At 46.7% G+C, this 15,169-nt stretch overlaps 1 protein-coding gene across 2 annotated transcripts in view; it reads right to left on the bottom strand.

Annotated features, from left to right (window-relative positions):
- YEATS2 (YEATS domain containing 2) overlaps positions 1-15,169 on the bottom strand; it is a 1,326,518-nt gene that overhangs the window by 248,091 nt on the left and 1,063,258 nt on the right. For both annotated transcript variants that reach the window (XM_078665556.1, XM_078665557.1), the window contains exon 26: positions 8,035-8,236. In XM_078665556.1, the coding sequence (XP_078521682.1) occupies positions 8,035-8,236 (202 nt within the window). The remainder of the gene's footprint in view (positions 1-8,034; positions 8,237-15,169) is intronic.

Below are 15,169 nucleotides of genomic sequence, written 5' to 3'. Positions count from 1 at the left end.
GCAGGATGTAGGGTCTGCTCCCTTAGAAGTGCACCAAATGCAGAATCTCTTCCATTTGTATGCATAGGAAGTCCTTGTAGACTGTATTTTTGCCTCTTTTAATATCTCCATGCAGTTCTGAGGCAGATTTAAATGTCTATACTGCACTAGCTCAGAAGCCATGCTGCCAAATTCAGGGACGAGAGGTTGGGATGCACCATCTGCCCTCCGAACTTCGTAAGTAGGTCCGGCCGCCACGGAAGTCAAAGATGCGCAGTAGGAGGTCAGTGAAAGACGCCCCTTAACACCTCGTTGTTGCGACAGTTGGATCCTGTCCTCCCAGCTCCCTCGTTTTTGGTCCTACTGAACACAGGAGACAGGACACCGTCCTCGCCGTCGCAGAGGGAACGGACATGAGAGTCTGAGCCTTCCAAAGGATCGATAAACATCGCTCCTCCGAAGGACACACGCTTGCCTGGAGTGTATCGATGGAGGCTCCCAGGTACTGCAGACACTGAACAGGAGTCGAGACAGACTTTGCCATGTTGATGTGAAGGCCCAATTGGTTCAACAGAACAACCGCCCTGTTGAAATGTAGCTGCGCTTCCTGAAACGTGGAGGCTTTGATCAGCCAGCCGTCTAGGTACGGATAGACGAACACCTTGTTCTTGCTCAGGTGCGCTGCAACCACCGCCATGCACTTTGAAAAAGTCCTGGGCGCAGACTTCAGGCCGAATGGAAGCACTGTATATTGGTAGTGATGACTTCAGGCCGATTGGAAGCACTGTATATTGGTAGTGATTGGTGCCGACTAGGAACAGCAGGAACTTCCGATGCTTCCTTGCAATGGGTAGATGGAAGTACGCGTCTTGCAGATCTATGGCGCATAGCCAGTCCCCTTGATGCAGCTGGTGGTAAATTTGGTGAAGGGACAGCATCCAGAACTTTTCTCTGCGAATCCATTTGTTTGCTTGCCGCAAATCGAGAATAGGCCTGAATTCGTTTTTGTCCTTTTTGTACACCAGAAAGAACCTGGAGCATAGACCTTTTCCCCCTTTGAGGAGGAACCACCAGTTCTATCGCCCTTTTTCTTAACTGTATCGGCCTCCACTTGAAGTTCGCGTAACAGGTACTGTGAACGAACTGGTGGAATAGATGGAGGAGGATTGATGAAACGTAGACAGTATCCATTGCGAATAATATTCAGCACCCAATTGTTCACTCTGCCAGGTCATTTTTAATGTTCCCTCCCACTAGAGTGGGTAACAGAAGAGGGGGAAGTAATCCTTCAGGGCTTAGACCAGGCGGGACCCTTTTCCCCCGATGTGGACTGCTGGTTGCCCCTGTCCCTCTGACGTCTCTGAAAGGGCTGCCACTGAAACTACTGCTGCTGCTGCTGTTGTCCAGCCTGATGTCCCTGTCCGCGTTGGAACCGTTAGGAAGAGTTTTGCCGTTGGTAGGGGCGTAAACTCTTACGCTGTTCCTTAGGCTTCTCCAAGCCAACAGCCTTGAGGGTCTCAACCTCCGCTTTCATACAAGCCGTTTCCTCGTCCGCATGGGAACCAAAGAGGGTGGAACCGGAGAATGGCAGGTTGGCGATACATTGCTTGGCCTCCGGTTTCAGGGAGGTGAGACGCAACCATGAATGGCGCTGTAGAGTTACACCATGACAATATCCATGAGCTGTATTCAAAGTAAGGGGGAGAAAGAGGGGAAAAAGGCTAGGCTCACCCTCCAAAAATTAACATTAACATGAAACCCCTGAAACCAGGGATCAAGAGCCTAGTTTATCAGTAACCGGTATCCACAACACTCACTGGGGTTGGAATAGTTCTGTTTTGTAAAAAGAAAATAATTTTTCTTTCTTGAGTCCCCTCACTCACCAGGGTTTCCCCACGGTGACATGCTTCATCATTGGGGCTATACCAGCCCTCTACGGACTGAGGCGTGCTGCGACTTGCGAACTACGTATGAGCACTTAAGTGATGGACTATGTGTAGTGCAAACTGTGTCGTGAAGTGGAGTGGAATTATTTTAAGTGGGTTAAAACTCCCTACTAGAGGGCTACAAATGATTTATTCTTGCTCCTAGGGGGTAAATTAAAAACGGGGTAGAATACTAGGGGTCCTAGTCGCAATGAGTTAGGTGTACCTAGTCATTCCAGTCAACATGTTTCGAGCATTCCCCAAGCTCTTCTTCAGGACTACACAGGGACCAGCCCTGTGTTCGCCACTCCTAATTGTGCTCAAGTGAGGTTTAAAAATTCGTTAAATGCTGCAATAATAAGGCATGCATTAGTACATACGTAAAATGATAGTCACGTAGCATCTGTAGGGAAGAAAACACACGCAATATGGTTAAGGGGTTATATGGCCCCCCAAAAATATTCACATAATTTCTACACACACAAGACACAAAATGTGAAGTTGTCTGAGTCTTTTGTCCATGCTGGGAAAAAAAGGGGCCAAATGGCGTGTATTTAAAACAGGTGTCTATCAACACCGTGAAAAGCACTCAGTGATATAACACACACACATACACACACACACCATGTGTAAAACGACAGACTGTTACATACATAAAATGGGACCTAGCTTTGCCCCATGGACGCGGAGAGTTGATGGTATCCCTTCAATCTGGTAATTGGGAAAGAAAAGTATTGCTGTGTTAGAGGCCGGTTATGCTACAAAGAAGCAAGCGATGATGGCTACAGTCCGCTGTTTGTCGGCAACTGTGGGGGTTCAAAATGGGACTTACTTGGTATCGAGATACTCAGGCTGATTCACCTACACTGCAACCTCCGGACCGCATGTTAGAGAGCGTGGGTCCGGTTGTTGCTTATGTACTTGTATTTCCGCATTGTCATCGTGGTAAGTGTAGACCGCTTGTGGTCGATTTTAACAAATAGAACTAGCGGCGGCCATGTTGGGGGTATATCGCCCCCTTCTATTAGCGTTAATACTGTGCAAAACGCTAGTTTTTACCCGAAAAATGTTATATGGAGATGTCTTTCGTGAACACAATTTAAAAAGGTGATTTAGACAAGTATTTACAAAACTGTGACTCATGCAGGGAATTCCAAAATAAGCTGGCGGCGGCCATCTGAGGAGTTTGTCAACCCCTTCTAATAGCGCTAACTTAGTCGAAAATGCTCGTATTTCTAAAAAAATGTTTTTTTGTTTTTTTAACTACATACTTTCCTAAAAGCAAAATATGCTTAATTTGTGATCTATTCGGGGTAATCCCACAAGGGAAAAAGGTAAATATGATGCCATGTTTCCTGGAACAGGACCTCCTCTAAGATCTCTAGGGTCTCTTTATGCGGCAAACTGGTGTAAAGACTTTCTACATCAAGCCCCACCAGTATGTGGGTCATGGGGTTGAAATGTAGATCTTTAATAAGACAGAGGACAGCTTTAGTATCCTGAAGGTATGTGTCTGTCTGTTGTATTAATGGTCTTAAAAAAAGCATCCGCAAATTTAAACAGTGGCTCTAGGATAGAACCTATCCTAGAGACAATAGGTCTGCCCGGGGGTTTTACCATGGTCTTGTGGATCTTTGGGATCGTATAGAAGTAGGGGATAGTGGGATCTTTGTTCTTGAGGAAATCAGCCTCTTTTCTGGACATCCAATCATTAGTCAGTAATTCCTCCAGCAGACTGGCGATCTCAATACGTAAACGTTCTGTTGGGTCGTTCTCAATAATTTCATCATTTCTTCGGTCTGCTAGGAGGCGGAGGCATTCCGCATTGTAGTCTGCTGTATCCTACACCACAACGGTGCCCCCCTTGTTCGCTGGTTTTATAGTCACAGATGTTTCTTTTGATAGTTGCTGAATCGCTTCCATCTCTCTCTTGCTGGTGTAATGAAAAGTCCTTATTCTGGGATCTATTTCGGTGACTTCTTTAAGGACAGCTTTTTCAAATGCTAGAAGTTCTACTAGCATGCTGCTGGAAGGCAGGGTAAACCTTGATTTTTTTCTCAGTCCTGTGTTGCTGTTAGTAGTATTCATTGGCTCCTTGTCTTTGAAGAATATCTCCAGTTTGATTTTACGAATGAACTCCTTCAATTCGCAGCACAGTTTGAATTTATCCAACAAAGGAGGTGGGGAATCCTACAGTCGGCGAATATCTTCCCGCATTTGAGGACTCGGTGTCCCTAGTATACCTGGAACGTGACCGCGCGTGGCGATGACGGCGAGATCTGGTTGAAGACCAGCGCTGGCTGCGAGAGCAATGCCTCGGCCGTGATCGGGATCTTGGCCTTCTTGGCACCGCCGGGACCACTGGCACAGGTTGAGCTGCCGGCGGCCGAGGAAGCGGCGGAGGCGGCGGTGGTGGAGTCGGCAGGCGGGGAGGAGGAGGCGTCCTAGGTCGCAGCGGCGACTGACGAGGAGCAACTGGCTGAGCTGATTCCGGTGACCTGGTTGGAGAATAGGTCCTGGAGGAGTCTGAAGTATGAATCACCCGCCTCCGCTTGCGGGCAGGCCTTGAAGAGGAAGCTCTGGGAGCAGTGCCCCTGGACGGTGAACGTCAACGCCGTCTTGACCTTGAAATCCCAGAAGTAGAGATGCTGACCACAGAGGGTGATAGTCTTCCCGAAGACGAGCTCCGATGGCTTCTCGACGTCAACTTTCTTCTCGACGTCGACTGTCTTCTCGACATTGACTGTCATCTCGACATCGACTGTCTTCTTGACGTCGACTTTCCTCTCGACGTTGACTTTCTCCTCGACGGCATTGATCTCGGCGACGGCGACCTGCGCGCCGACGGCGAACGGCAGTGTCGCCTCGACGGCGAGTGCCGATGTCTCCTGGACTCAGATCGACAGCGATGTGTCGACGTCGTCCTGAAGCCTTCGACGTCGACCTCGTCCGAGGTCTCGACGTCCTTCCCTTAGACGTTGATCTTCGACGTCGTTTAGACCCAGAGCCCTGGGTCGACGTGGAGCATATGGTAGTCATACCTGGCCTCGACGTCGTCGCCTTTGACGTCGACCGGGACATGCGTCGTTTCTGAGCCTTCTTTCGACTGGGGAGCCCCCGAGAGGCCGACGCATGGGTTGTGAAAGAGGAAAGGCTCTCTCAAAGCCCAGATGTCCCACCTGCAGCCTGATTTTTTTCTCTGCTCCAGGCCTTGAAGACGAATCTTCTCCCTGTCACACACAGGGTCCTCCTGGAGAATGATTTGCAGATGACACAGGAGTCAGGAACATGAGATGAAGGAAGACAGAGTATACAAACCCTGTGAGAGTCTGACTTGCCTTGTTCCTGCCACAGTCTGGGCACTTGTCAAATAAAGATGGCATTTTGACAAGAAAAAAGTGGCTAAACTGCCCCAAAAAACAGCAAAAGGAAGGTAAAGGCCCCAGACGTCGAGTGAAACTATCACAAAAGCTCAAATATTTGAAGATATACCACTAAAGGTAGAGCTCAATGCTCCAGGGTCCTGCTAGCAGGAGCCGAAAAAAAGAACTGAAAGTAACTAGCCTTTGGCTGTGCATCATGGGATACCGAGGGTCTCTGGAGGGTTCCTTAAAGACCCGGCATCCTTTTACAGACACATAATGGCAGCCTATGGGGCTTGTCTGTCCAACCCTTCCTCTCTATCATGACAAAGGATTTTTGTGAAGGGGAGTTTCTCTATGTGTGAAACTTAGCAAAATGTTAACATTTCAGTGTTATCTGGCTATCATTTTTCACTTCAGGAAGAAGTACTGGCCAGAGTAGCCTTGTTAATGTCAGGCTGCATTATTTGTCTTTATTTTCTCTTAAGTGTCTATGCAGGATTGCAGAAGAGGACAACTTAAGAGACTATTTCGATTGCTCTGCGGTCCACGCACATGGGCGGGACTATTCACATGGTTATGACTATACACAGAGATCCCCTACAACAGAAGTAATTGTCGATAATGGTAAAAAAATATGATGATGTGGATCTCTTTGGTGAAGGAGGAGAGGAAAGGTTTTAATTCACGGATTGGAAAATAAGACCTTAAAGGTTCAGAAGCAGTCTCCTCTTTAACTGACAGACTCATTCTGCAGACAAATATTAAGACTGATTGATACTTATGTCTTTGATATTGTATGGAATTTTGACACTGAGACTATTGTTGACAGTTTTTGCCAAATAGCAGTGTACTGATGTCTCAACATAGGACAAGGGCGTACTAAGGCAATTACGTTTTTTGGAACTCATGGAATTAACCTATGATAAGGAAAGAACTGTGTAAATGCATGGTTGTGGTCAGTAAAAGCTCATACAGTGGAGAATCAGGTGTGCCATCAACTTTAGCTGCAAAGCACTTTTGTTAAGATTTTTAACAAAACTATGTGTGCTCGTAGGATCAGCTAGGAATATTTCCTTTCATTGTATACTTTATTGACCACATAAGAACATGGGTCGTGGGAAACAAAAAGACAGCGAGGTAGCATTGTTTCTCGAACACAGAGGGGGTTGTGCAATGTATATAGCATTTCAGAGTTTTTGAGGATTCCTTGTTCCCATTTACTCTCTCAGCAGCAAAGTGCCATACTGATCATAAGGGTGATAAAAAAGTTGATTATCTACTACGGTAACAACATTTCTTGTGGAAACTATATCCAATGGCGGATTCCTACCCTTATCGATAGCTCAAGACTTGGTGACCTTGTTAGGGATGAGTTTGATTACACCCAACAAGCCCCTAAATAAGGTGTTACCCATCAACAAAGCACCATGAAGGAACGAGAAGGCACATCAGAAGGAGAATTTGCAAAAATGTGTCCTTTTTAAACGCATTTTTTTAATGGGGTCGCTCACGGAAGCCACAATATATAGGGGGTGGGGGGCTTACAAGTGGGAATGGCTCCAGGATTGGAATCAGTTTGAAGAATAAGATAATTTCTTTGATCTTACAGGTTCTTCCAGTTGTGGGACGCGTAGCTCCATGAGTAAGTGTGGGAACAAGTTCTGCGTTTAGAAGGAAATGTTGACTCTCATTTCACTGACACCATAAATAAATTTACCTTTCTCTTCAGGAAGATCTTTTGATTGGGGGGGGGGGGGGGAGTAATGGTGGGCCCATTTGGGAGCTAAGGTCACAACAAGTGTTGTTGTGGGATTTCTGGAGCCACCATAAGCAATCCAAAAGTATGTTTGTCAAAGAAATAGGTTTGCAACAGGAAGCACAGGGTTTGAAGCCTGAACATTTAGGAGGAGACATCTTCCTCAATAGAAAAAAAAATGCAAAAAGTGGTCAAAATGAAAACTGATGAAAAGACTTGTTGGCTTCGGTTCCCTCATTTGAAGACGTCACCAGCTTGTTCAAAAAAATTCACACTCCACTCTGGTCCATGGGAAGTATGTTGACATAAAGAATGTGCAGGAACAATCTCATTCAGATGGAGATTTTATAAGCGCCAAATGAGATGAGAATTGGGTACCCACAGCTTAGTCAATGCTGTTCTCATTACTGAAATACAGGAAAAAAATATTTTGATAGGGTAAGTGGATTCTCAAATTCAGACTAGCCTTCATGAGGAGTTAGACTTCATTATTTTGTTTATGCAGGAGTCCTTCACAGTCTTGTCCCCATTTGTCAACCTCGGACAAAGATCTTGCTCTTTTCAGTTCTGAGAGTGCTTCCAAAACTGGAACTCAACTTGCTTTTTCTTCAATACAGACAGAAGATCAAAATCTTGCCCAGGAAGGCTTCACCCAGCACATGACTACTACTTCAAAGAGACAATCGAGTAGAGAGATAAGACAATTCGCTTTAATCATTTCTGCATTACTGACCATCAGCAACAATAAGCATTCTAGAATGTTGCTTTTCTTGATAAAGTTTGCTTGTGGTTTGAGGCATATTGTGACCTTACTCACCAGATGGCCCCTTTAAAGACCTGTACGTTGTTCACTGCCGTTGCAAGTACATAAAATTGCCAAATATCCTCATCATCCTGAGGCTTGGTTTAGATACAAAACGTTTGAAAGGCCAACGAAAATTGTATTTTTTTTTTTTACTTGGCACTACTCGATTATGAAATCTGCATCACACATTTTGTATGTGTTTACCTGGCTCACTGTCAATCTGTGTGAGAACGTCTTCAATGGACTCCTCTTTGTCTCTTAAACTTTCCAAGTCGGGTGGTGTGTAACCATGATGGCGACACCAATACATAACATGCTTGGTTGTTAGTAGACAGACACTGTTGAATTTGGGATTCTTCTCAGCAATTTCAAGTAATAATTTTCTCACCCTCACAGCTCGTTGCCACTGCAAAAAGAAATTGTGCATTGTTCATCATTTGATCTGAAACCAAACAAATGTGAAGGAGCATGACACCTGTCTGTAAATCACAAAATCATAATCTCAAGTCGTTTTGACTCACATTTGAGTTTAAACTGTCTCTCAAACTCACTACTTTACTAATTACTACGTGTCATCTATAAAAAAGCAGCAGAAGATGACATAATTCCATCACAGAAAAATAGGGAGGCAACTGAGATGAGGTTCTACACACACAGCTGTCAATAATTTTCATCACTATAGACTGCTGGGGTGACTGGACCATGGATGTGTTTACACTCCAAGCCAAATTGGGCATGTTTCACTTCTCAGAATGCCATTCTATTTTGGTTATTGGTGTCATTTTAAAGGAACAGGTGCTCAGGAAAGGTTGTCTCATCATGGACTGATCCTGACATTATGCTAGTATTTGAGGTTTTGCCCACAAACCCTTAACACAATTAACAGGTTACTTGCCTTCAGTAAGGCGCTTTCTGGTGGATACTCTAATTGCAGATTCCTCGCCTTGTGGATACACCCAGGCACCAGACTGGATCCAAAGATTTGTATTAGCATTGCTACTGCACGCTGATAGGTGGCATTATTCTGTTCCACTGTGGCTTAATCTGGCCCTGCAAGTGGCACTTGAACCAGATATAATCCCTGCACATTGATGTTAGTTTCTTTCTTAACTCTGTCTGCTCTGTTAGACACAGAGCTTATTAACTGATTGTGAGAAGTTGGCCTGATATGCAGTGCTCACTATTCTAGTGATCACTATGTATCAGTCCAGACAACCCTTATTGATGATTGGTTGTAAGTCAACCTGATAGACCAGCTATCCTAGTAGCATGGATACGAGCAGTCTAAGGCTAAGACTCTAGAGGGCGTGTTAAGCCAGCTGTTTTACCATCACATTACCCCTTGAACACCAAGTGAAAGGACACCACACAAGTTGTTATCAAAAATAAAGTATATTTATTTATAACAGGACTACCCTGGCTCTTTATGAGACAGGGAGCTAAGCACACAACAAAACTCTTAGAGAAATACTGAAAGTCGCACAATTTACACAAATGCCCGAGGGGCACGAAAAACCATATACACAAGAAGTGGAATGCGAAGTTACTAGCAGGTAAGTAATACTTTTCTAGACTGTAGAAACGCTAGGCCTACAATGCTGAACCCTTAGATTAGAAGCAGGAGGCCTAGGGACGCCGTGTGCAGAGTGGGAACTCTCACGCGTAATGCGGGAACAAGTCTATGGATACTAGCAATCACAAAGTTACTGTTCTCGGGCGAACCCGACTAGGTGGGTCGAAAACAAGAGTGGATCCGAACACTTAGGGTGTTGGGCTATGCTGGAGCACCGGAGTACTCAGTTTACCTAGCCCAGGGGTTGCGGCTGCATAGGGTTCAAGTTGCGTCGGAAACCCTCGTTGAAGAACCAGGAGCCTGAAGAAAGAAGTTGCTGGCAGGCGGCCAGTGAAGAAGTTCGTGGTGATCCAAGCCTGGATCAGGGAAGAAGAAGACCTGTAAGCAGAGGGGACCAAGTTCTGAATCACTAGCCAGTGATTTAGGTGGGCACCAGAGTGGTACCGGACGAAGTCACCTCAACCAGGTGAGTGGGCGCTGCTGGGCTCTGCAGTCTCTCGGACCAGGAGGCGTTGTCGGCGACCAGGATGGAGGTGCGAGCTGTCCCACGAAGGTATCTGCTGTCGACGTCGCTGGACCCAGGATTGGGGCAACAAGTCTTGGCAAATGCAAGCCCACGCGGTGGACTTAAAATGGAGTCTGGAGTGGACCAGGAGGGTCCAGGGTGCTCCTCTTTTGGAGGGGAGCAAGGGCTAGTCTGGAGCAACCAGACCAGCGGTGTTTGTCGTCGTGAAGCGTCGTAAGAGGGCCACTAGCCAACGGGCAAGTGACCTGGACAACGCGGTGAGCAGCCAAGAGCAGAAGGGCCCCACGCAGATCTCGTGGATGCAGGGGGGCTGAACTTCGGTGCTGGAGCTGCTCAGGGTCGGGGCTTCTCTTACCCCAAAGCACTCAGTCGAGGGTCACTCGGTGGTCGTGCTGGACAAGCGTCGTGCAGTCTTCAAAGATGGCCGGTCCCTCGAGGTCTCGTCACACCCACGGATCACAGCTGGGCTGATGATGCAGGTTGAGGTCAGAGGTGCCAGGGAAGCCGGTTCTCGTCGTGCTGGGCAGTCTTGATCCGGAGGAGAGACTTACAGCAGACCGTGATGCTTGGTTGGTGCCTGCTGCTGCAGGGTGACTACTCCTTAGTCACAAGGGAGAAATCTTAGGAAGAGTCTTGAGTTCCTCTCGTAGAAAGTCGGTTCAGGATTCAAAGATTGATCTAATTTGGAAGGGGGCCAGTTCCTACCTTTATCCTGCAAAAAGGGGCTGGCACGCGACTAAGTCCTGCCCTATGGGTGGGACTAGGAGGGGGGTGGTTACACCCCTCTCCTTTGGCGGGCTTTCCCCAGATCAGGGGCTGGAGTGCCCCTGGAACTGGTTCAAGCCGGCCTATGCACAGTGAGCACCGGGGTGCCACTTGCAGTCACCTTCCTCTAAAGCCCTGCCTACCTAGGATACACAAAATCCTGTCTGGGACGGTGCTGGCACCGCCCATGGCAGGAAACCCTTTGTCCTTGCCTCCTGGGCTGGGAGGACTCCCAGCAGCAGGAGGGCAGACTTGTGTCTCGTGGCAGCATCCATCTTGTGGAGCTGAGGCTATGTCTGACTTTAACCGGGGTTACAGGTTACCAACATGCCGTGTCACTCTAGAAGGGTGGAATGCTAACCCCGTCGCCAGAATTGGCGAGGGGTTAGTATTCCAATTCGTATGACACCTTACTCGACATGTTTTGATAATGTTATACCAAAGTTAGCATATGACCGCGAGGTACATAATGCACTTAAGAGTATATGGTATAGCGTTATCATGGAACAGCTATTAGGACTTGGTTCCGCAAGCTGCAAACGGGCTCAGCTCATGCCAGAGCACCATTTCACATTATTCCATGCACTCTGCCTTCAGGATTGTTAAGGCCTGCCATAGGAGTGACTGATAGGAATATATGTGTCCATTTTAGGTTTAGATATAGGAATACTATATCTATAGCAAAGGGTGATTACACCACCTTGCCCCAGCTGTCAAGCAGCCAGTTGTGTCTGATTTAGTTAGTCAACTCAGGGGTGGCATAATACATGCTGCAGCCCCTGGGAGTCTTCTGGGTGCACCTCAGCCCTGGGTACAGGGACTTGGAGAGGGCCCAGTGCCAATTCAGTACCTGGGTACAATTTGGAGTAGAGAGAACAGCTAGGCTGTGGGTCTGATTAGCAGGCCCACAGCCAGGGAAAGTCGTAAACCAGTGAAGCAAAAAGCAAAAATCTGGGTGATCATAGGATTGCAGACCCTACTCTCCTACACTGATCAGAAGTGGCATTGTGCAGATCTCCAATTTGGCGTCTTTTTAACACCATCGGTGCGGCGCATTTTCCCGCTGTGCGCTGAAGATTCGAAAATCCCGCGGTTCATGAAGAGCTCAGCTCGTCATGAGCGTACGAGAGGTGTACTTCATGACGAGCTGAGCTCGTCATCAGCGTCGAAGGGGTTAAGGACTGTGAAAAGAGTCCATGCCACAGAACAGAGGAGGGAGGGCAGTGAGGAATCTGCAGTTAGAAATAGAATCCACCGGAGAGGTATATCCTGATGGATACTTCTAACTACACATTTCTCACCTTGTAAACAGATGCTAGAGCAGTACAGATGCCAAAGCAGTACCTCTAAAGGTGGTGGGCCTGTGAAATGGCTCAAACCGGAAAATCCTGCAGGACTGAATGAGCAAAGTGCCCTTCCTACTGGACCCAACTATCAAGGCAGCAGTGCTTCATGAATGTTTGGAGTGATGCCCAAGCTGCAGCCTGACAGAAGTCCAGAACAGACACTCTGCAAGTCAACACAGAGGTAGGAACCTTGGCTCTGGTGAAATGGGTCCTCTGGGGGTTGCTTCTTGGTCAAAAAGTAGCAGATGTCTAGATGGAGAAATGTCTACCTTGATATAGTCCTATTGTGCACTGCCTCACCCATCTTTCTGCCAAACAACACCAGAAAGAGCAGATAATACAGTCAATTGTGTTTGGTACAATGGATGTAAAAGCTGAAATCTTCTTTGCGGTTCTGATTGTGGAGCTTCTCTTCCTCTTTTGAAGGGTGAGGAGGAGCAAAGAATGCCCAAAGGGCAATGTAATGTTCAACATGAAAGGACGTCACAACGGCAAAAACATAGTTCTAGTCAGCAACACTAGTTTCTCTGGAAAAAATGTTGCTGTAGGGAGAGTGAATAAACAGAGTTTGAAGCTTACTTGTGTGACAAGCTGAGGTTATTACTTTTAGAAGACTTGCTTGCAATGTAAGAAGGAGCAAAGGACAGCTGTACATCGGTTCAAATGGAATACACATCAGGAAAGTGAGGACCAAATTAAGGTTCTGCAGTGGCATTACAAAAGGTTAGGGTGGGAACATGTGCATGAAACTTTTAAGGAAAGACATCACAACAGGTGATTTAACCAAGAACAGTTGGTCTGAAGAATGCAAAAAGGCCAAAAGGGCCAACAAGTACCTTTAAATGTGCCTATGGTAACTCCTTGCTGGACCAAAGACAGTAGAAAAATGGATCCGTCAACTCTGCTTGTAATGGGTCTGTGTGGTGGGAACTGCACCAGGCCACAAACTAGTCCCAATGTAAATAGATTTCGTAAATGGAAGCCTGGCAGCTAGAATGACTTCCAGTACTTGGGCGGGAGATTGGGGGCAGTTAACTGTAACCGCCTTATCTTTATACATAGAGGTGTAGCTTGCGTAGGACCCTGCCCTGCTGCTGTGACAGAAGATACTCTTAAACCGGCAGCCTAATAGAAGGACAGATGCTCATGGGCAGAAGTTATAGGTACCACACTCTCCGGGTCCAATCCGAAACCATTATGATGATGTGGGTATAGTCTTTTCTGATCTTATTGTAAACTCAGGGAAGAAGAGGCAGTGAGTGGGAGGTTCTGTGCAACATTCCAAGTGGATTGCATCTCTGAGAGAGCCTTCTTGGGAACCACAACACGCATACGTGTTAACAAACAAGTTACTTCCTTCTGTAATACCTTTTCTAGTAGAGACTCTTATCTAGCTGCATATTCCTTACCTTAGTATGATCCCTAGGTGTCAGACTGGATCCGGAAACTTTTGAGCAGTACCTCGGCACACAGGTAGGTGGTGTTATTCTGCTCTGTGTCTGCCACGGTGGTAGTGATATACTCAGTGCCTACAAAAGTGACTCTCCAGCCAGAAGCGCAGAGCACCAAAAGTTGCTGCTAGAGCAATGTGTAGACACTAAGGACTTCAAAAGGTATACCCTATATGGAGTAATCCGTTTTCGGAGCGGAAATAATGGAAGGGACGATAAGGAATCTGCAGCTACATAGAGTCTCTATCAGAAAAGGCGTTACTGAAGCGAAGTAACTTTTTCATCTGATAGAGACTTCTAGATGCAGATTCCTTACCTTAGAACAGATACTCAAGCAATATCTCTCTAGAAGTGGGTCTGCGAACAGATTGAGAACAGGAATTCCTGCAGGACTGAACGGGGAAAGTGGCCGTCAGGATGGACTTGACTGTCCAGGCCGTAGTGGTTGGCAAACGTCTGCTGAGATGCCCACATTGTAGCCTGACAGATGTCCAAGACCGGGACTCAGCGCGTTAACGCTGGTGTTGCAACTTTGGTAGAATGAGCATGCAAGCAGTCATGAGGTTGCTTCTTGGCCAGTGTGTTGCAGATTTTAATACTGAGCAGAATCCGTCTTGAGATGGTATGTTTCTGCGCAGCCCTTCCTTTCTTTGACCCAGCAAACCCAATTAAGAATTGCTCGTCGACCCGGAAGTCTTTGGTATAATTAATGTAGAACAATAACACTCTTTTTGGGTCCAGGTGGTGGAGTCTCTGCTCTTCTTTGGAGGGTAAGGCCGAGCAAAGTAGGTCGGCAGTGTGATGGTCTGGCCTACATGAAAAGGTGTCACTAATTTCGGTAAAAAAAGAGGCACATGTTCTCAGAACTAGTTTATCTGGGAAAAACGTTGTATAAGGAGAGTGCACAGAGATTGCCTGCAGTTCGCTAACCCTCCTGGTCAATGTAATCTACACTAGGAATACCGTTTAATGGTCAGCAAATGCAGAGGTTAATCATGCACAGATATGAAGGGAAAACAGATTCAAAAAAGGTAGAACAAGATTTAAGTCCCATTGGGGCATTATGAAGGCTGTTGGAGGGAACCTGTGTTGTAGCCCTTTAAGAAAACGAGTCACAACAGGGCACTTAAACAGGGAGAGTTGGCACAGCAGCCACAAGAACCTCGACAATGGCCAAAAGATACCATTTAGCAGTGCCCAAACCAGAGCCTTGCCGGGCTAACGAGAGAACAAATAACAAAACTTCAGACAAAGGTGCAGAAAGGGAATCAACCGTTTTGGGAGCACACCAAGCCACAAAGTTGACCCAACAGCAGGCATATACTGTTTTAGCTGAGGAAAGTCTGGCTGCCAGAATGACATCACTGACTTATGGAGTAAGGTCAAAGACTGTCAACTTCCACCTCTCAATCTCCATGCATGAAGGCAGAGCGTGTGCAGGACCCTGTCCTGTTGTTGTGACAGTAGATCATCCCAAAGGGGAAACCTGATCCAAGGACCAGTGCTCAGGAGTTCTAATAACCATACTCCCCGTGCCCAATATGGGGGACACAAGAACTAGCTAGGCCCTATCGCTGGGTCCTATCGTTCCTGATCTTGAAAACTCTGGGTAGGAGTAGTCTTGGCAGAAAGGTGTACAGGAGGCTTGAGGTCCACTTGAGATGAACAGCGTCTCCAA

The sequence above is a fragment of the Lissotriton helveticus genome, chromosome 11 (genome assembly GCF_964261635.1).
Source record: "Lissotriton helveticus chromosome 11, aLisHel1.1, whole genome shotgun sequence".
Taxonomy (NCBI): domain Eukaryota; kingdom Metazoa; phylum Chordata; class Amphibia; order Caudata; family Salamandridae; genus Lissotriton; species Lissotriton helveticus.
Note: the sequence above shows the minus strand (reverse complement) of the source record. Positions and strands in the feature narration are given on the sequence as shown.